At 33.6% G+C, this 21,366-nt stretch overlaps 2 protein-coding genes across 2 annotated transcripts; one reads left to right on the top strand and one right to left on the bottom strand.

Moving 5' to 3' along the window:
* Nucleotides 1–4,509: 4,509 nt before the first annotated feature.
* On the bottom strand, nucleotides 4,510–5,208 carry LOC129893301 (glutamyl-tRNA(Gln) amidotransferase subunit C, chloroplastic/mitochondrial). Its single transcript, XM_055968811.1, has one exon. It carries the CDS (start codon nucleotides 5,056–5,058, stop codon nucleotides 4,636–4,638), a length of 423 nt encoding a protein of 140 aa, XP_055824786.1. The 5' UTR covers nucleotides 5,059–5,208; the 3' UTR covers nucleotides 4,510–4,635.
* A 6,062-nt stretch (nucleotides 5,209–11,270) lies between these two features.
* LOC129891398 (probable serine/threonine-protein kinase At1g54610) lies at nucleotides 11,271–19,851 on the top strand. The gene is made up of 8 exons (XM_055966747.1): nucleotides 11,271–12,538; nucleotides 14,932–15,216; nucleotides 15,579–15,896; nucleotides 16,991–17,218; nucleotides 17,493–17,593; nucleotides 17,755–17,869; nucleotides 18,784–19,254; nucleotides 19,355–19,851. The coding sequence occupies exons 1-8, from the start codon at nucleotides 12,149–12,151 to the stop codon at nucleotides 19,559–19,561; spliced, it is 2,115 nt and encodes a 704-aa protein (XP_055822722.1). The 5' UTR covers nucleotides 11,271–12,148; the 3' UTR covers nucleotides 19,562–19,851.
* Nucleotides 19,852–21,366: the final 1,515 nt, after the last annotated feature.

The raw sequence follows: 21,366 nt of genomic DNA on the forward strand, positions 1-21,366 counted from the left end.
TGAGTCCAAATTGGAAGTTTTGAAACTTCAATTATTTGATAGAAAATAGAATAATAGAAATAATAAAAATAAAAACTGACATAAAAGAAAAACGAAAAGCATCCAAGGATTTGGCTTAGTAGTCTAGTACTAGTCAATGAAGTGAGTTGAGAATCATGACGTCTCAAGTTTCAAATTTCAGCAGAGACAAAAATACTTGGTGATTTCTTCTCATTTGTCCTAGCCATAGTTACCTATTACTTGTCGCTGATGGGAGGTGACAGGTATCTCGTGGAATTAGTTAAGGTGTTGGCCCAGACACCATGATTTATCAAACAAAAATTAGCAAAAAGGTGGTTATTGTTTAATGTATGCTGCACTCTTTTGCAACTATCAATTTCATAAAACTAAGAACTAACAAATAGCCCAGATCATTTGAGTTTCTATTACAACTTTAAATGATGCAACATAGAGAGCTATAAAGAGAGTGAAAACCTATATATGTAAACACTTCCATAGAATCATTGAGTAAAAGGATTTGATCACTTTGAGAGAGGGGGATATGATTGTATCGGTGAACACTTCTTAGGATACTACTCTATTCGACCCATGATCATGAGTTCATGACCCCCTTACTAGAGGAGTACAACATAGAACATGACATGGGTTGACATCATGACAAGTGAAGTCTCTTTGGTATTTAAATGGAGAAAGGTAAAAGAGCGAGCACATATCATCCACTATGAGTTTCAAAGTTGGATAATGAAACTTCTTCGAGTCCAACTTCTCTTCTGTATCTCTAAGCTTGATTCCTATTTCTAATGCAGGTGTGCTAGTGTCTTGGATACGCCGTGGCAACTCTCTTCTTTTCTCAAGGTGTTAATGAATGGATGATCACTTGAATTTATTCTGTGTTTTTGTCAGCTCCTTTTCTAACTATTTTTGATAGATTTTGTATCTTCTTTACATGTAAATAATTTTAATTCTAAATTAGATTTATAGTCCATATTTTGTCAATCAAGAGTTTGCTTTGGCACTATAACATGAGACTTTGGATTGTTGTTCTCCTACATTGGAAAGTTGCAGGAAGACAAGTAAGATACTGAAGTAAATGTTTACAACTTTATTGGTAAATATGAAAAAAAGAATCGAGTGGCCATTCAATCTACTGAGATATAGAAAGGGGCAATCTGGTGAACTAAGCTTTCATTATGCGCGGGGTTTGAAAAAGGGCTGAATCATCATCTAACAAGATGCGTGTTACCTTCAATCCCTTCTTAGAATGTCCCCGTGGAGCTAGCTCGACAGTCAAAAGTCCACATTTGTCTAGATAATTGCTAGAAATAGTGCCCTTCATTCATTCTTCGACCCTATTTTTGAAAAATTGTCACTGCCCTATTTTTGAAAAATTGTCACTGCCCTGAAATTTTAAAATTTAAAACTCCCAAGATAACGGGTATGTTTCACTTACATAGGCTGAAAATGGCTATTCGTTAATTTTTACCCCATATTTAGGCAATGTCTACTAACAACCAGATAGCATATCTAAATTCTAATCATGATAACAATAACAATAACATATTCAACAGAATCTGGAGAAAGTACAGAATAGTCCGTGCACAAGGTAGAAAAATTGTTTCTAAAGATCCTTTACTCCACTCAAGTAGAGCAAATCAAAGTAGGTAAATCCAGTTTACGACCACCATATCTGAAATACTTTGCTCAGTCAAGAAGTTTCAATAGCACAATTCAATCGGTTATTCAAATTAGCTCATAACTAATCGAGTTGCATGTAAGCTAATCGAAACAATTATACGTTCCATCAAAATACATCTTGGAAAATAGATTTTGGAGTGATGAAATGAATATTACATAAACAACATCACTCCTTATTCAGGACTTTGGGAACTTTGATGTAAGGCTTCTCAAAGCTTGGCACAGCACAAATCAATTCTTCTCTATTCTCAAACTTCTCAGGTACGTCTCCGCGCAAATTATCTCGTTCAGTATCTGCCCTAATCGCTGGCTCAATACTTTGCAGATCAATAGCTTGAAGTTGTCCAAACCAATGTATAACTTGTTGAATTTTGGGAGCAAATTCTTCAAATTCTTGTGGATTGAGTGAAATTTGATGGAGGACGTTTGAAAAATGACGACAATGAGGAAGACGGCGGTAGACGGAGGTGGATGGAGGGACAGTCGGCCGACGAGGCGACGACAGTATGAAAGGTGTATCGGAATGGAATCTAGGCTTACCAGATTTAGGGATAAGGGATTTGGGCTTCAGAGATCAGTCTTCATGGGCTTTGAGCCATTTGGTTTTGGACTGGAACCAACTAAGCTAGGGGCAAGTGCACAAATAGCCGAAATTTTGAACTTCACAACTTGGAAGACGCAATTTTCCATGCTCATGTATGATCATGATCTCTATGGTCATCTAGATGGGTCTACTCCTGCTCCATCTCGCACTATCACCATTAGCACAATCTCTAGTGCCAACACTCAACAAAGTAAAAGCTTTCAAAAATGACATAAAGTAATCCACTCCCTGCATAGATTAGCTAAAAGAACCAGAGCATTCATCAGAAAAAGAGAATTTGAATCCCATTCAACAAATTTATAGGTATCTCTAGTGCAATCTCCTAGGTCAAAACATATGCTTTTAACAAAATTTATCTTCTTAAACCTGAGGAGCTCAGTTTACTTTGTACTTCATGGAAATGTCTTTTCGCTGGATAAATACAACGTGCAATTCATACTACTGTTAGCCTTTGCTTCGCTGTAGAGTTTAAGTTAACGCTATGAATTTACTAATTGTAAAGCTATTGAGTATATGAAATTCAAAATTCACCTTCAAATTCAAGCTGAAAATTATCTTTTAAGGAATATACTAACTATAATGCTTATATGCTGCAATCCAAGCAAGCATCAGGTACATACTTCATGAAAACACTGAAGACGACTGTCTGTCATCCTCCTCAAATTTGTCCTTATCTATTGGACCCATCCCGCCAATAGAAACCAATTGTAACTTAACCTACTTTCCCAAAGTAACCTTTTATGTCTCTCTGAAAGGTTATGTAGCAACATTAACACAACATGAGAATAACAATATTCTCAGTTTTTTACACCCGTAGTTTACAAAGGCCTACAGAATCACATTAGAGATTCCATAAGGAAGCCAAGTGCAAATGGATTCAAGGAAAAAAGGTCAAGTAACATATATGGACCTCATAAACTGCAGCACTCACTAGCAACTACGAGGCTATGGAAAACTAGAAAACATCTTGAATGTATATACCACCACTAAAGGATTTTATATCGCTGTGTATCAGAAGCCATGCCAGTTCTAGTCCTAGACAATACCCATTGAAAGGCCAGGAGAAATGTCATACGGCTTTAATCATACTTACTCTGTTGGCAGATTCTGTATAGTTCATTTTGTTCTTATATTGCTTATCATCGGAGAAAAGTGAACAAAAGTCATACAGATGAGCTCACTGATTCAAGAATCAATAACAGAGAATCCTTAGTACAACTACCAGAGCTCTCAAGCTAATCCTTCATTTTGTTGCTTATAGTGTGCACTTAGAACTGTTGGATCACATTAATTACAACCTAACACTATCAGAAATAATAAACGCAAACCAGAGTTGATCCTAATTTCCTAATGCTGGACAAATGAAGTTGCAGCTGAACCAAACAACTAGGAACTTGGAAAAGAAATTATGAAATAGAAATAAGCCCAATTTGCCAACTCTTAACCAGGGTCATCATACAATTTCTGCCATTTTTAGTGGCAGCAATACTGAAAAGTCAAAACTCATGGTGACCACAGATATTTTGATATGTAAATAGAGCCATAGAGGTCCTAGTTGTGATTCTATCCTCCTCAGAAAGCATATAAAGTTACTTTTGAGTTTTGACAACACTGCAGATTCCAATTCCATCACCAAATATGACAACCAAAAAAGAGAGATAGACGGCATAAGGTAGCAACATAATAGGAATGAGTTTCATACACAAACCATCAAGGAGTTCTACTCTCTTTAACAACTCATAATTCTCAGATTAAATCATCAAATTAACAACCATATATTTCATTTGATATAAAAGTTATAGGCTTCTTACTTGTGCATGCAGTATTTGTATTCTTGACTCCTTACAGTATCTTTTTCCGCTTCCTCCAACTAATTCAAAACACGCCAATGCATATATTCAGTATCATGAACGTAAAGATATACATATCAACATGCTAGGAGAAACAATCAAGTATATTATTCTTCCGGGATCACTTTGGTAAACACGCTCATAACAAACTGGTGACAAGCATTTTAGAGCGTAATTCTCCTTGTCTACTGCATAGTGATGCACTTCTGACCCCACAACCCACTTTTTTGAATTTGAAGTTTGGGAACAATGCACGAGGTAAAAAGACTATTTTTGGATGACCATCCGTTCGAATACCACAAATCCAAGCAGGTAAATTCAAATAACCATATCTAAAATACTTTGCTCAGGCAAAAAGTCTCAACAGCACAATTCAATTGGTTATTCCAATTCGCTCAAATTAATCCAGTTGAGTACAAGCTAATGAAAACAATTATACATTGCATCAAAATACATATTGGGAATTTTTTCAACTAAACAACAACATTACTCCTTATTAAGGACCTTGGGAACTTTGATGTAAGGGTTTTCAAAGTTTGGCACAGCAGAAATCAATTCTTCTCTGTTCTCAAACTTCTCAGGTACGTCTCCCCGCAAATTATCTCCTTCAGTATCTGCTCTAATCGCTGGCTCGATACTCTGTAGATCAACAGCTTGAAGTTGTCCAAACCAATCTATAACTTGTCGAATTTTGGGAGCGAAATCTTCAATTTCTTGGGGATTGAGTGAAATTCGAGCAGTTTCAGCCAAACGAGTAACATTAGGAGGTTCTAGAACACTCGATTTCACGGCGTAGCTTCGAAAAGCCACTGGTAATTGGAAAATGCGATTTTTACTGAAATTGAACAAGGAAGTACCTTTGGCACTTCTTGTTGGTTTCAGATAATGCAAAGCGCTGATGCTTCCCATGGATGGCGTTTGAAAGGCAGCGTTTGACGGCGGCAGACGGAGGAAGACGGAGCGGTGAAACGGTGTATTTGAGAATTCTAGGATTACCAGATTTTAGGAAGAAAGGGATTTGGGCTTCAGAGATTAGTCTTCATGGGCTTTGGGCCATTTAGTTTTGGGCTGGAGTCTGGAACCAACTAAGCTAGGGACAAAAAGTGCACAAATAGCCAAAATTTATAAAAAAATTAAAGTTATCTCAAAATTAAAAATTCAAATTTAAAATATTAAAGTTGAAAATTTTGAGTCCAAGATTTGAATTTTCAAGTCTAACTACAAATCTATATATATGAGATTGGCATTTGAGTTTAAAGTTAGGTTTGATAATCTCCATCACTTTCAGTCCAAGTTGATAACTAATCGAAGCCTAATTTCGTAGGTAAATGTCTGAAGTTCAACATCTTTGTCTCCAACTCATCAAATACTTAATTCTTGACGTATTATCAATTTAAGTCTAATGGCTTTTGTGTGATACTCCCTCCGTTCCATATTATTTGAATTTTTAAATTAATGCACACATATTAAGAAAAGCATTAAAAGACAAAATTTGAACCATATTTTTCTCTATTACTTTTTTGTTTAATCAACCTCATAAAAAAGATTAAACATGAAATCATAAATATAAGAAGTCGTTTATTGGAGTATAGCTTTGTAAGTAGTATAGTTTAACTTCTAGAAAATTACAAAACTTCATTAATGAAAAGGGTAAACATGAAAAAAGTTTTAAAACATTTCTCTTGAACTTTGAATAATTCAACTATTTTGAACAATGAAAAAAAATCTAGAAATTCAGTTAATACAGAATAGAGAGAGTACAACAAATCATGAATTAATTAGGAAAGTTAATTTTTTTTTCTTCTTTTATTTTTAGAAAAATTTGCGGGTAGGAAAATAGGGAGGGGATTACGAGGTGAAAAATTGAACCTCACCAATAAGGTGAAATTTCAGATAGACAATCAACTGAGCTACTAATACTCTCCATTTAAATTTGTTTTTATTGACTTATCCTAGAATTTCGTTTGAAGTTAAGTTTTGTTATACGACTCAAATTTGAAACCCCATATCCAAGTTGGAAATCAAAAATCTGAAGTTTGACTCATAGGTGGTCCAACTCTGAAAACTTTAAAAACTTCGGTTATTCTTCATATAGTAATCCTAAAAAATGAATATTTATATCCTTTCACCCTTGAAAACTTTTTAAAAACTTTGTTTTTTTTGCGCATTATAAAATCAATTATCAAATAAAAAATAGAATTTTTAAATAACTTTTGTGATTGGATTGTTTTCTCAATTTTATGTCCACTCCTATACTAGTAGTAGGACCAAAAAAACACAGATAGAACTAAAACCCTTTGATGTGGCGTGGTCCTACTCACCCGTTACATTGTCTCGAAAAAACAAGGCATAGCCATTAATTTCATGCATGCATTATTACTTGTATTACTGTTCATTATTAAATGTCTTATATGATCATGTGCTTCTTTGGTTTGTTTCCTAAAAAAAATACTTAAATATTGAATTCTAAAAGTATAATTAGGCATCTATATAGTATGGTGATAACAGACACACAAGTTTATTCACATACTAAATCAATTGGTGGCTAGTCTGGAGCTAAAATTTAAAATTTATGAAGTTTGAATTTGTCGTTGAAATTATAGTCGTTATAGATAATTATTATGTTTGAAATTAATATGTATGTATAGTTTAGTGAATTTTCTTAATACAAATACAAAATCTAAATAAAAGTCCTTCCTCTACAATTGAATAACGACCACACAAAATAATATTCCCTCTGCTTCATATATTAGTTGTCCACATTATATAAAAAATACTTGTCCAAACTTACTCGTCAATTTACAAAATCAAGATAGAATCATTTGATTTTTCCGAAAAGTTTTGTAAAGTTCAAAAGAAAATTTATGAAATGATAAATTAGTAAAATTATCTTTTTTATTTTTGATTTCTTAAAGAATTTGTAAAAGTGAAAATGAACAACTAATACAGAGTGGAGGAAGTCGATGTGACAATATTTTACCCTCGCATCGATAACAAAATCTTATTACACACATCTGATGTTTTTTATTACGTAAATAAATGCATGGCAACATTTTATTATTCATTAATTATGGTTAGTTAAGAGATCTCATTTTATTTTTGTAACCTTTATAATGTAATTATTATTATTTTGATGTAAACATAAGTTGTCAATATTTTCTTCTTTTTAAATGATGACAGTATATTATTGGAATATGTTTTATTTCTTCTTGCATTGGCTTAAATTAATTAGTACTGGTTGAATTCGCGATGCAATCTTTGACCATATTGTAAAAGCTAAAATAGGGTCACTAATCTAGTCAAGGCGACTCAATATATTCGAAGGCCTAAAGCAAAATTTTAATTAAAAGCCTAAAATTTAAATAACTTTATATATATTTATTTAAAATTTATTTTTCTTATTTATATGCAAATTATTACTTATATTTTTTTATAAATGATTTCGTTGAATACCTTCTTTTTTTTTCCAGTTATTAGTTTTAGGTAAGATTTTATCAATTAATCATTGAATTTTTTTTTCACCGAAGCAATCATTATATCAAAAAGTTGATAACTTGATATACTTAACTTAATATGTTTATTGTAATGCTTGAAAATTTAAGAAATTTAATAAAGAATTTGCAATTTACTTTGTTCAACACTTTTCGACTATTGATTCATATTTTTTATAAAGTATTACTCCAACTTATCGAAAAATTGAAGAAGAAGAGCACAAAAGGTGTTAAAAAGAATAAAATAATATGAGTGTTATTAGAGAGAATGTAAGAAGGCAAAGCAACATTTTCATGATTTCTTCTATTTGAATGACGTTAAAGAGAATAAAATAATATAATTTTTTTAAAAAATAATTTTTATCATAAATAATCACTTTTTCTATAAAAAAAAATTAACACATGATTTATTATTAGTAATAATTTGAGGCATATGCCTTTTTTTTTAAAAGCTAGAGCCGGCACTGAATCTAGTTTAACTAAACTATATAGAATTTGAACTTGCCTAGAACACTAACACTTTCGTAAATTCCCAAATTAAATTGTTTAATAAATAAGTACAGCATCTAAGCAACAACAAAAAAAAGCATAGTACACATACGTGGATAAAATATTACTAATATTTTATTTTGGTTTCAAACTTTAAGAACTCACCTTCACAAAATAATATTTCCATTATTTCATATTAATTGAATTTTTGAGAAATTTCTCATTGTTCAAAATAATTAAATTGTTAAAAGTTCAAGATCGATGTTTGAATTTTTTTCTATATTTGCCCTTTTATTTATTGAAATTTTATATTTTATAGGAGATAAATCACATTAGTTGCAAAATTATATTTATGATTTTACAAAGGGCAATAGTGGAAAACATGGTTCAAATTATATCCTTGAACGTTTTTCTTAATATGAAGGAGAGCCTTGGAGTAATTAGTAAAATTGTTGTCATGTGACTAGGAGGTCACGAGTAGAGTAATTATTTCAGTAATTAATATTTACATTTACTGATTTATAATATTACATCTGCCTCTGATTTTATTTTCTCAATGCTTTATTAAAGATCCCTAATTGCAGTGAATACCGGCCAGTACATAATATATTTACCAACTTGTAAGTATGTAGAAAGCCAAAAATACTTTCATTTTAATTTCTTTGTCAAATCGTTCATTTTAACTAAAGATTTTGAATTGATTTAAGCAACTATTTCGTTTTTAGACCATATCATTTAAATTTGTACCTATTTTAAAAGATTCAGGTAAATGACCGTCGAGAAATTATTCCTTTATACGGTTAATTCGAATCTAATACCTGAATCATATATTGTTCAAAATCATACGAACAAAATATTAAATAATTGTCATCTAATAGTTAATTAAGACAACTTATTGCAATGTAGAGAGTGATTTATTTCTAGCGAAGTCATTTATTGATGCTAATCATTTTGATGTCACTTGAGACCACTTCCTTCCACTTGACTTTATGTTTACCTTCACTTATCATAGTTTTATATCTACAAATTGGCGCATATACAGATCGATACAAACCATATCCAAGTCAGTTTAAGTAATTTTCTTACATTTTATCCTTAATATGTATTATATGCACCTTTTTATAAAGTTATGTTATTTGAGTCTAACTCAACCAAAAAACTAAATTACGAGTAGAGAATTGCTCAAATCTATATAAGCAGATCGTCGATCTATTTCCCAATTGATACATTAATCCACTCTAACACCTTCTGATAAATATGATCTTTTCTATCTATTAATAAATTTTACATGATATAAATTTAAACTAAGCAAATTAGTGAATATGAATATCATATATCAAATGTTATTTATTTATTTTTAAAAAAGGAAATATAAAAGCAATTGGGTTTAAGGAGAGTGGAACCCACAAGTGGTTTTATTGCTGTAATAAAAGTATAAAACTCATAATTAATGGCTTTTTTCAGAAAAGGTAGGGGAAATAAGTGGCTCAGCATGGTAAATGAGAAATAATAATTGCACTTAAAGGTCTCAACTTATTATATTAATGCGTGAAGACCCCACAATTAAAAAGTAGAAAACCAAATCAGTCCCCCACCCCAGGCCCCTGAACAAAGCCACATTACTTTGTGCAGAAAACAGAGACAGAAGTAAAAGCCCCCTCTACCCTCACGCGCCTTCATGACCACGCGCCTTCACGACCACAACTGGAGTCGTACTCCTACAGGTGGCTGTGGGGTCCCACTAGATCAAACAAAAACTACTAATTTTAAAAATTTGGAAAAATCTACTAATCACATGTGACATTAAATAGATACAAAACAAAGTTGACTTTTGGATTATATTTAGCAATAGAAAGATTAGTTTATTAGGAGTATTTTAGAAGTTGATTTGAAATATGCATGTATTAGTTATTTATAAATTAATTATGAAAATTTTTCTGTAAAAATTATTATATACAAATAAAATTTTAATTTTATCTCATGATTTTATATTATAATTTCAAATCATAATTTCATATTAGATGGTCAAACGGCCTAAGAAACATCTATGACTATTGAGTAAATATTGAACTTCATCTAACACTGATGTGCATGGGGTGCACACTGTATATTTTTTTTTTTTGAAAATGTTATATACCAAAAGAAGAATGGAGTTCAAAGTGTTTTATATATTTTGTACTATGAGTATTATAAATAGTAGTTCAATATAAACATAAAAAATAAGTTTAGGTTATTGGTGTACCAAGTGGTTTCAATAGTAAATGTTTTACTTTTCTGGCGTAGATTACATTTTATTTAAATTGGATGTCAATTGGAAATAATTTTTTCACCCCCCAAAATTAAAAAATAAATATTTATGAATATCCTATTTTTTCCGGATTCTATTATAGTATTACATTAAATATATTATTATTGGTTTCAATAATAAATATATGTAGGTAAAAATTTAAATAGTAATTTAACCTTACATTAACCCTCAACTTTGTCGACTTAATTTGTTTGATACTGAAGTATAATTATTACTATTGTGTTAATTATAAACTTAATGATGTCATGATATTCACATTTTAAAAGTTAAATAAATAGGAGATGATTTAAATTCAAGTATATAGGTCTGCTAATTAATTAAGTTAGTTAAAAATTATGAAATTTCAAATTTAAAGTTAGTTTAAAATAAGAACATTAGCTAATTTCCCCCCGTATATTCAAATATGATGATTAATATGTCGAACTATTTCATAAAATTAATTAACATCTGAACAATTGATTCGAATACTACAGTTTAATGGTAAAAAATATTGGAGGTACTAATAAAGATTTTGGTGGAGTAATAAATATTTCTTCATTCTTAATCAAAAAGTCTTGAATTTGAATCCCTAAGGTACGAAGTTACCTTTATTAGAGAGTAATTTATCCATTGTAAAATTTTTTAATACAAATTTAAATTTAATCAAATTTTAATATAGATATCGTATCCTAAAAAAATAATAATATTGGAGGTGATTTAGGTGGCATCATAAGGAGCCAAAATATAACTTGAAGTAAGATGATAGCTTGAGCTGGCAGTTTCTTTGTTTTGATGTGCGCGTGTGTTTCAACTAAACATGTTATTAAGAATGTCACAAACGGAACAGCATCGGTCTTCCCAGCTTCTTTTCCTCTGTTTTCTCACACACACACAGTGGGTACTGATGACAATTATTTATTAAAAAAGCTGCTCTTCGGCGGTCAGAATAATATAAAATCCCACCTAACAGTTGTTTATGTAAAACACCCTTCTTTAATCCTTTTTATCTCTCTTTTGTGCATGTATGTATTGTGTCCTCTGAACTCAATCCATATGTGCCCTAGATCCACAACTATGCTTTCTTCTCCACCCAACTTTTCTGTACTACATAACAGTATTCATTTCTAGCTCAACTGTTTTGACTGATTTTTTAGTGGCTGTACATTTGTACTCAGTTGTGTGTATGAACTGTTTTCTTGGTTTTCTGAAGTGTTAATGTTCTTGTTAAAGTTGGTTTCTTTGATTTGGTTAAGTGGGTGTAGGCTTATTGGTGAAAAGATGAGATTTTGGGAGGTGGGGTTTGTTTGATTTTTGATAATTGATAGTACTCTAGTAACTGGGAAGTGGTGTTTTCTTGAAAACGAAGAGGGGTATTGGTGAAAAGGTGTGATTTTGGGAGGTGGGTGTAGGTTTATTAGTGAAAAGATGAGATTTTGGGAGGTGGGGTTTGGTTGATTTTTGATAATTGGTTGTGCTGGAGTAGTTGGGAAGTGGTGTTTTCTTGAATGAAGAGGGGCATTGGTGAAAAGGTGTGATTTTGGGAGGTGGGTGTAGGTTTATTAGTGAAAAGATGAGATTTTGGGAGGTGGGGTTTGTTTGATCTTGATAATTGGTTGTCCTGCAGTAATTGGGAAGTTGTGTTTTCTTGAAATGAAGAGGGGTATTGGTGAAAAGGTGTGATTTTGGGAGGTGGGGTTGCATTCTTGGTGCTTTTTTAGTTTGGTATTTTGGGATGGGTTGTGTTTGTGGTAAGCCATCTGCCATTGAAGACAGTAGAGATAGTCCAAGGGAGAGGTTGTCAAGTAAAAGTGCTGCAAGTTTGAGAGGGCCAAGAACTGGTGGTTCATCAAGAAGAGAGGAAGCTTATAGAGCCAAAGATCGTTTGGATAGCATTGATGGGAAGGCAATGTTGTTTGATAAACAAGTAAATGGTTCAGTAAGACTGCAGACTGAGAATTATGAGAGGAAAAGGGAGAAGCAAGAATTTATTGGGACATTACCTAAAAGCAGTGAAGGGGAACAGGTTGCTGCTGGATGGCCACCCTGGCTTGCTGCTGTTGCTGGTGAAGCTATTAGAGGATGGGTGCCTAGGCGAGCCGATTCTTTTGAGAAATTGGATAAAGTATGCTACTTTTTTTGTCTCTTGACTTTTCATTCTACAGTAGAAACTTCAAACATTTCATGATAATGGTCGCATAATAGTCTCTTTTTCTCTCTCCCCCACAAAAAAGTGAGTCGTTACTTTCTATGTTATTGGTAGAAGTTTGGTGTTGACTCATGTGATATTTCTCCTTACTAACTCATACTAGAGTTCTGCTGTTCATAATCCAGTAAATGTTTCAATTTATCATCAAAATATAGCTCAATTACCCCATCCATTGCCAATGTGAGTCTCTGACATTTGGAGTGTGAATGATATAATCTTGATATCAGGTTAAGAAATGGACCTTGGTAGAGGTGGATCCAAGATATTAGCTCTATGGGTTCAATCTCTTCAAGGTCCTTAGTTTTGAACCCATTATGGTTTTAAAGTTGTAGGTTTATTGCAATTTTAGTACTTTTTACACATAAATTTACACTCTGCGCCGAAAGTACTGGTTTATGTCAAAGCTCCATCTGCCACTGGACTTTGGGCCTATTTCAACCTCTAAGTGTGAGGATTGTAAAAGACCATCTAACGAGATCAATTACCCCATCCATAGCCAATGAAGGACTTTGAAAAGCAGAGAGTTGGAGCTGGAAACTTTTTTTTTTTTGCATGTTATAGCCAATCACAAGTTTGTGCTGATATAAATCAGGGGAAATGAGCAAGAAATTAATCTGTTTTCCCAATGTGGTAAATCTATTCCTCCAAACCCCTTCTAGCAGGAGCCAATTGTGGTTTTCCCACTTTTGCTTGCTTGGTCACTTGAGCCTCAACCTCATAGTTGGAAGAGTAGGGGTTTTACCACTGGGCTATACTTCTGTCAAGGAAAACATTAATTTATACATGCACTTCTTAATATGAGTTTTGATAGTCAGTCCAAAGTTCAAAAAGAGGTGAAGGGTTGCATTTGGTTGACATCCTTTGTTAAAATTGCCATAATATCACGAATCAAACATTGAATTGACAGGGACGTGTTCCCTTAGGCATGCACTGCATCGGCACCAATGTGTACTATTGAATGGGCAAGGGATGTATTGGAATGTTATTTGCCCAAAATAAAGCAGAATAAATGCAATTAATATAGCTGACCCGAACTAGATTGGGATTCAGACAGACTTAATTGATTGATTGTTTTGTCTCAAATGTCTTTCTTTTGTGAACTAGTACATGTATTCGTTATGTTTGAATAGGCCTGATTTGGTTAATCCAGTGTTTTGCTACATTTGGCCCAATGTAGAGAGCACTGCTATGCAGGTCTGATTCAGATACCATGAAACAACTGATGTTTTCTCCTATTAAATTTTAAGTATGTGGTTTCAGATGATAATCCTAGAAAATTGCAACAGTTACTGTCACAATACTATCTACCAGGAACATTCATCTAATATTCTCGCAGGGAGACATTTTATGCTTTTGTTAGTTTGGAATGGAGGGGGTAAAGTTTGGAGGAGAGGTCAAAACTTTATGGCTGTTTTATATTATTTGTTTCCTTTGAACCTAAAATCGACTGGTGTCTGATTGCCCCAGAATTTCCACCAATTTCCTTATCTAAAAAAGAAAGAATTCCAGCGTTTGGCTGCTGATTTTCCCTTTGATTACGGAATGCAAGAAGCTGGTTTTAGCTCTTTACATGTGCAGGAGCTTACAAAGAAAATTGATAGTTCTGGATGCTGCATATTCTCTGTTACTTCGAATCATGATATCAGTGACTATTAATCTATGACTATTACTTTCTAGTTTTAATATCCTTTTGCTTGTAAGTCACATAAAACTCTTGAGACCCACCAGTGCGCTGCAAACCCCAAAGGTGGTTACTTTAGATATATTTCATACCTGTAAAGTTCTCAACTCATCAGTCCCTGTTTATTGGACCGGTCATGGAGGCCGATGATTCGTCTGGAACTTGCTCCTTCTCTAGGTCACTATACATTTGGATCATGGTCTTTCTACAGGAACTATTGCATGTTCATTTTAGGTGTTGTGTTTGACAAGCTACCTTATAATTTTAACTGGTTCGTGACAATTGTTATAAACCCAGATAGTTCATAGCAATAAGTTTAACATCTATATCACAGTCATCAATTGTTTTCTGGTATGTTTCTGATATATGCGAACGCGGTGATCTGCGTGGGGCATGAGAAGGATAATACTCACACATCTAGTTCTTCATGGAAAAAAATATGACTTCATAATAAAATACTCGCACGTCTTGTTTCTTATGATCTTGGGCACTGACAGAAACTTGTGTTCTTGTGGTAACACTAGCTAGAAGAAAATGGTTTATTGTGTGATCTGCTTACTTTTTGATATACTTGAAGCGTGAATGAGTCTAACTTGATACTTGGTATTATGGTCTCCTTTTTCCATAGATTGGCCAGGGTACCTACAGCAACGTTTACCGTGCTCGTGATCTTGATCAAGGGAAGATTGTTGCTTTGAAGAAAGTGAGATTTGATAATCTAGAACCTGAGAGTGTTCGGTTCATGGCTAGGGAGATTCACATATTACGGAGGCTTGATCATCCAAACATAATAAAACTAGAAGGTTTAGTTACTTCTAGGATGTCTTGCAGCCTTTACCTTGTATTTGAATACATGGAGCATGACCTGGCAGGGCTAGCGTCACATCCTGGTCTTAAGTTTACTGAGTCGCAGGTACTCATTTAAATTTGCTTTTGCGGTAGCTAGCCATTCAATGTTTTGCAAATTACGTTATTCTTTTCAATGTTATTTTTTGGCAAATTACAATAACCCAGTAAGCATTTATAGCTGAAAATCCTCATAGACAGACCTCAAATTTGTATTTACATCAACAGAGGTTTTATAATGGCTTCCTGTTCCAAGATTGCATTCTTGCATTTAGACTAAATGTGCCTCTGCATTTGCTCACTATTTGTATCACTTGTTCCTGAGGAGGGAAGTACTTGGTTCTCTCTCTTTTTTTCATTTCATTAATCCTTTTTAAGGGTTTATTCTGTTTGCTTGTCTAAATGGAAAATTGTACTTGCCTTTTGTAGGTCAAATGTTACATGCAACAACTTTTACGTGGACTCGATCATTGTCACAGTCGTGGTGTTTTACATCGTGATATAAAAGGCTCCAACCTTTTAATTGATAATAATGGCATATTAAAGATAGCTGACTTTGGTCTAGCAAGCTTTTTTGATCCTCATCAAAGCCAACCTCTTACTAGCCGTGTAGTGACTCTCTGGTATCGGCCTCCTGAACTGCTACTTGGTGCTACTTACTATGGTATTGCTGTGGATTTATGGAGCGCTGGTTGCATACTAGCAGAACTTTATGCTGGCAAGCCTATAATGCCAGGAAGAACAGAGGTAAGTTCTTTCTTAATCTTTTGTTTTTATGCTTGTACCCAATTTAATGATATTGAAATAAAATGCACCAGGTCCAATGGTTGAATATCATAATGGATAGTGAAGCTTTACTTTAAAAGTTATTAGGAACCAAATGTAGTCAGGGTCATCAGAGCTCATTGGTTAGATGTGCCAGTGAGACCAAATTGTAGATTTTGTATTGTCAGTTTCTTCAGGTCAATTGCCATTTGCTTGGACCCTGCTTTTTGGTTCTTGATGCTGGCGGAACATAAGACAATTCTTTGTGAAGCCCGTCAATAGATAACACTTCATTTTAGAGAAGGTTCAAACCATTACATCAATAAGAACTCAGACCAACCCTGAGAATGTTGAAGCATCCTATTAGAGTATGTTAGTTATCTTTAAAATACGTCTTTTCTTAATAGTGTTCAATGAGACTAGTAAGATGTGATTTGCCACATATTCTTTTGTTCTTACTTGGTGTTGTCATAGTTTACTTCAACTTTGAAATGGAAATAGTGGCTTTGCTGCTTGGTAAAAAAATTAGTAGTGCCGATGGTTAGTGATCTTGCTGTACACGACAAGTTGGTGTTGCTCAAGGAATGATTGTTTTCCTTTTCTTCAATAGCTGGTAGATGAAGTTACACTTGGCAATTCTTGGAATGTGAATCATATTGGGGTTACTTTGGTACTTAAATGTGAGGAAGTTGTGACACCGTAATTTTGATGCATCTTTGGAAAGAATCTTCTCATATTTGACCTCCGATACAGTTCTATGGCATCATCCTAGTCAGATGCAATAGGCATTGTGTCTTGTGATCATATATACTTCTTTATTTGCACCTGTTTACAGATAATTTATCGTGTCATCCTGCTAGGTGCATCGTGCTGTCTTATATGATGAATAGTCGATGATCGATTGAGCTTGCTCTGATAGAGAACATTAGTTGTCTTTTATTCAACTTGATATTGTTGGCATGTTACTTATCCCATCTGTAATTAGTTTCTCTTGTATTACTTGTATGATATCTCTATTGATCTTGTTCTCTAGCTTAACGTGTTGATAAATTTGAAGTGCATAATATGCGGTGTAGGTGGAGCAGCTTCATAAGATTTTCAAACTGTGTGGATCACCTTCTGAGGAATACTGGAGGAAATCAAGGTTGCCACATGCAACAATTTTCAAGCCCCAACAACCTTATAGGCGCTGTGTTGCAGAAACATTTAAAGAGTTCCCTGCACCAGCACTAGCACTCATAGAAACCTTACTCTCCATAGATCCTGCTGATCGTGGGTCCTCAGCCTCTGCCTTGAAGAGTGAGGTATGATGTTTCTTAAAGATAAAATCTTTCTGTATCACTAGGACATTCACTTTGTTGAAGCTGTTGACTTGCCATCTCTCGAACTATCATTTGTGCTTGAGCAACCAATTGATGGTGGTGCTTCCTCAGTGCTTTCTCTTGAAATTTCTTACAATCATCTTTTTTGTGTATTGTTTTTTTAATGCTATGGAGCCCAATTGACCAAGATTTAGACAAATTTTCATTATGAGACCTGCTTTTTTCTTTCTTTCTAAAAAGAACCTGCTTATTTCAGTTCTTTACAACAAAACCACTTCCTTGTGATCCTTCAAGCTTGCCAAAATATCCCCCGAGCAAGGAATTTGATGCAAAAGTGCGGGATGAAGAAGCCCGAAGGTAAAAGTAGCATAAACCATAAATATGATTTACCCACCTTCCTTATTTAATGTGCTCCAGAATTGTCAGTAACAAATGGGTATTAAGACATAATTGATATTGTGCTGATTGATGTGCTCTTGTTTATGTACTGATAATCTCACTTCTTCTGTGATATTTAGGCAAGCGGCTGCTGGAGGTACGGGTCATCGATATGATCCAGAAAGGAGAGGAACAAGAGAATCGCGTGCAGTTCCTGCACCCGAAGCCAATGCTGAATTAGTTTCCTCTATGCAGGTAATTTTTTTATGATAGCTTGTTGACATTGATTTGCCCATGGAGTAGAGCTGCACTTTCTGAGTCACTGGCTTGAGTAAATCAAGTAACCTTGGAATCTTTACTTGTTGCACCGTGAAATTACTACTACCTCCGTACCAATTTATGTGGCGGTGTTTGACTGGGAGAGGAGTTTAGCGGAAAAAAAGGCTTTTGCCACTTATGGTCTAAAACAAGCCATAGACATTTGTTTGGTTATAACTCATCTCATTAAGGTTCTGATTGGAGGAGTGAAAGCCAGGATGGCTTGGTAAGCAAGCAATCAGTTATGCGGGCGCCAACTCCAAGTAAAATAGCAAGTTTAAAGTTGCTGTTTCTAAAATTTGAAATGGTGCCATTTTTGGGATAGGGACATACTAAAATGGGAAGTGTGCCATATAAAATGGGACAGAGGGAATATTATGTGGGAAGAGAGGTTGAGCATATGCCATCAACTCATTTAATCTTTAAAATTGAGAGCATGAAAGAGGATAGTTGCTCAATTGATAAACGTGAGTACAATTGCACTCTGACACTGTTAGACAGCAGTACTCTGCAGATTTAGCATCTTCAGCAAACCTTTTTTCCTCGCTCTTCAGCATTACAATGGCTTAACTTTGTGTTGTTAAGAGATTAGTAGCCCGTGTTTTCACAAATTATTGAAATAGGTCACTTGACCAATTCCATCAATCTGTTGACAACAATATAAGTGTTTAAATGTGTACTTCTGTCATGTCTCCATTCTGAGTTTATGCTCTCTTTTTTTTCTTCTGGTATTCGCATTATCAATGTCTTGTAACTACTTTGATTTGCCCTTTCAGACGTTGAAAATACAATTTTTGTTAATTTTTTGTTGTTTTGTTCTATATTCATGTGGTGTGGTGCTCTCTATGCAGAAAAGACAAGGTCAATCCAATTCAAAAAGCAGAAGTGAGATGTTCAACTCTCATCCGGAAGAGGTTGCCTCTGGTTTTCCAATTGACCCCCCTAGACCATCTCAAGTTGTGGAAGAAGCAAGTAATGATCCTCAGGCGCAGCTCCATAAGCGAGGTTCCCATTCCGGTCCATTGTCTCACCGAGCTGCTTGGGCAAAAGCTGGAAAGAATATGGATGACGCCCCAAAACTTTCTGTTGCGGATTTGTCAGCTATGTCTGGGCTAGTTGCTGCAAGGAGAAGCATGTTCTCTGAAGATCGGTCAGATAAGTCAGGTTCACACAAACAGGAAGTTCCTAAACTAATAGCCAGGTTCCCTGGATCCTTCAAAGAGGTTTCACATTCTGCGATGAAACAAGAGCAGAAAAATCATGCACTTGCCAGCTCACGTCAAAACGAGGATGGTAGAACCAGCAACAATGATCCCGTTCTTGTAAGAAGCCTATCGACATATTTTCTTTCTGTCTATACATCTGACACATAATGGTTTTAGCCATGGTCTTATTTTGCCCACTTTTTTTTTAAATGTCCAGCTGGGATATGGATCAAAAGGCAACAAAATTCACTACTCTGGACCACTACTAGTTCCATCAGGCAAAATGGATCAAGTGCTGAAAGATCACGATCGCCACATCCAAGAAGCTGTAAGACGAGCACGCTTGGACAAGGCAAAAGCAAAGAAAATTCAGGTTGAAGGGAGCAAATTATCAGCCAGTTCATTATTTGTTTCTGGCCGTTGAACTTCAACTGAGACTGATACGGCTAAGAACAACGAAAAGAGAAGCCAGACTATAGAAAAATCATAAGTAGTTAGTATTATCTTGTAAAATGAGTCAAATTTGAAAAGGGTGAGTGAGGGAATTTGTATAGAGGTTGTTTAAGGAAGGATAGCGCGGGGCGTTTTTTAGCCATTCGTATAAGAATTTATTAGGAAAAAATCTCCCTTGTTTTCTGCTATTTAAACAATGCTACTCTCTCTAGACATTCAGTCATTCTTACAGTTAAAATATCTTCTGTTTCTGGGCAAGAATGACATGTTCAAATATCTTTTTTGTCCAAACATGTCCTGTAAGTATTCAAAGGACACCATTATGGGAAATGGTTAGTTAAAAAATAAAAATAAATTATAAGTATCAAACATAGTATTAGAAGGACAAGAAGTTATGATACTTAAACAAGGACCTAACTATAATGTCAGTCTATTCCCCAACATCTAAACATTTCTAGCTTATCAAATCTACTATACAAGGTGACACTCACATACGGTCAACAATCAACTTAAAGCAACTCTATCCAGTCTGAATAATGTTTAGGAGTGGCCAATTCTTTTATTATATGAGTACCTATCAATATTGGAAACAACTTCTCTGAGGTAGAAATAAGGTTTGTATACACTCTACTTTCTCTAAATTTCATTTTGGGGGGACTGGATTGGATATGTTATAGTTGTTGAGTACCAATTAACACATTTTATTTATATTTTCTCAAAAGAACAAAACTAGTTTGATGTGTTATATGAAGAAGCATATCCAAATTAAAATTGCAAAACATTGATATAGGTGGTTACAAGTTAGATGGTGTTAGTTCATCAAGAAATAGAATTGTGTCTTTCACAATGAAATTTGATAAGTGAGGTCTCAAGTAAGTGTTTACATAATCTTAATATGTCTGAAGAAATATTTCATGAAAGTAATATATATTATTATAAATACAACAATGCGTGGTGTAATCTGCCAAAAGAAAAATAAAATACCTTGTTATAATCGGTTAACATAAATGGATAATTTAATTAAATAGTAATATTCTAGAAACTTCCAAAACTAAAGCCATTAAGTTGTATTACTGACTTTTCAAGGAATTTTTACTTGAATAATTTACTACTTCTAGCATTAAACTACACTGATTATTATATAAATTTAAATGTTACACGCTTAATATAAGCATATATGTTTATATTTAGGGGTTGTTTGGTGGGATGGATAAGAGTAGTTAATTCTGAGATAATTTTTGAGTGTTCTTAAATTCATTGTTTGTTTGCAAAGGTTGGAATAATTTATCCCAGAATTAACAATTAGTACTGGGATAAAGCATGCGAAATGATAAAAATACCCTCCTTAAACTCTTTTTTATATACCACTTTTACATTCATGTAAATTAATATAATTTTTAATAACATTCACAATCTTAATTAATCATTGTTTTTATGATAATATATTTTTCTATTAAAAAATTTATATTTTATAAGTACAATTTATATTTATGAATATATTATAAGTTGAATTTATTTGTCTAATTGTTATGTTTATTTATATTTTGATTTCTCTTAAAATGTTCACTCCACTACTAAATTACATATTTTTAATTAATTAGTTTATTACTCACTTAAAAATTATATTTTATATATCAATTAAAATATAGATAACTTTAAAATGTAAATAATTTTAACATTAAAATTTCTTTTACTTTAATAAACTTAAAATGGAAGTTTTATTTTTAGCTAAATAAGATAGAAGTTTTATTTTTAGCTAACTAAAATGAAAGATTT

Source organism: Solanum dulcamara, chromosome 6, assembly GCF_947179165.1.
Source record: "Solanum dulcamara chromosome 6, daSolDulc1.2, whole genome shotgun sequence".
Taxonomy (NCBI): Eukaryota; Viridiplantae; Streptophyta; class Magnoliopsida; order Solanales; family Solanaceae; genus Solanum; species Solanum dulcamara.

Bases quoted from the DNA above. Each gene is read 5' to 3' on its own strand.
- LOC129893301 (XM_055968811.1), bottom strand. From the start codon at position 5,058: ATGGGAAGCATCAGCGCTTTGCATTATCTGAAACCAACAAGAAGTGCC.
- LOC129891398 (XM_055966747.1), top strand. From the start codon at position 12,149: ATGGGTTGTGTTTGTGGTAAGCCATCTGCCATTGAAGACAGTAGAGAT. The intron at 12,539-14,931 runs GTATGCTACTTT...CTTTTTCCATAG, and splicing joins CTTTTGAGAAATTGGATAAA to ATTGGCCAGGGTACCTACAG. The intron at 15,897-16,990 runs GTAAGTTCTTTC...TATGCGGTGTAG, and splicing joins TAATGCCAGGAAGAACAGAG to GTGGAGCAGCTTCATAAGAT.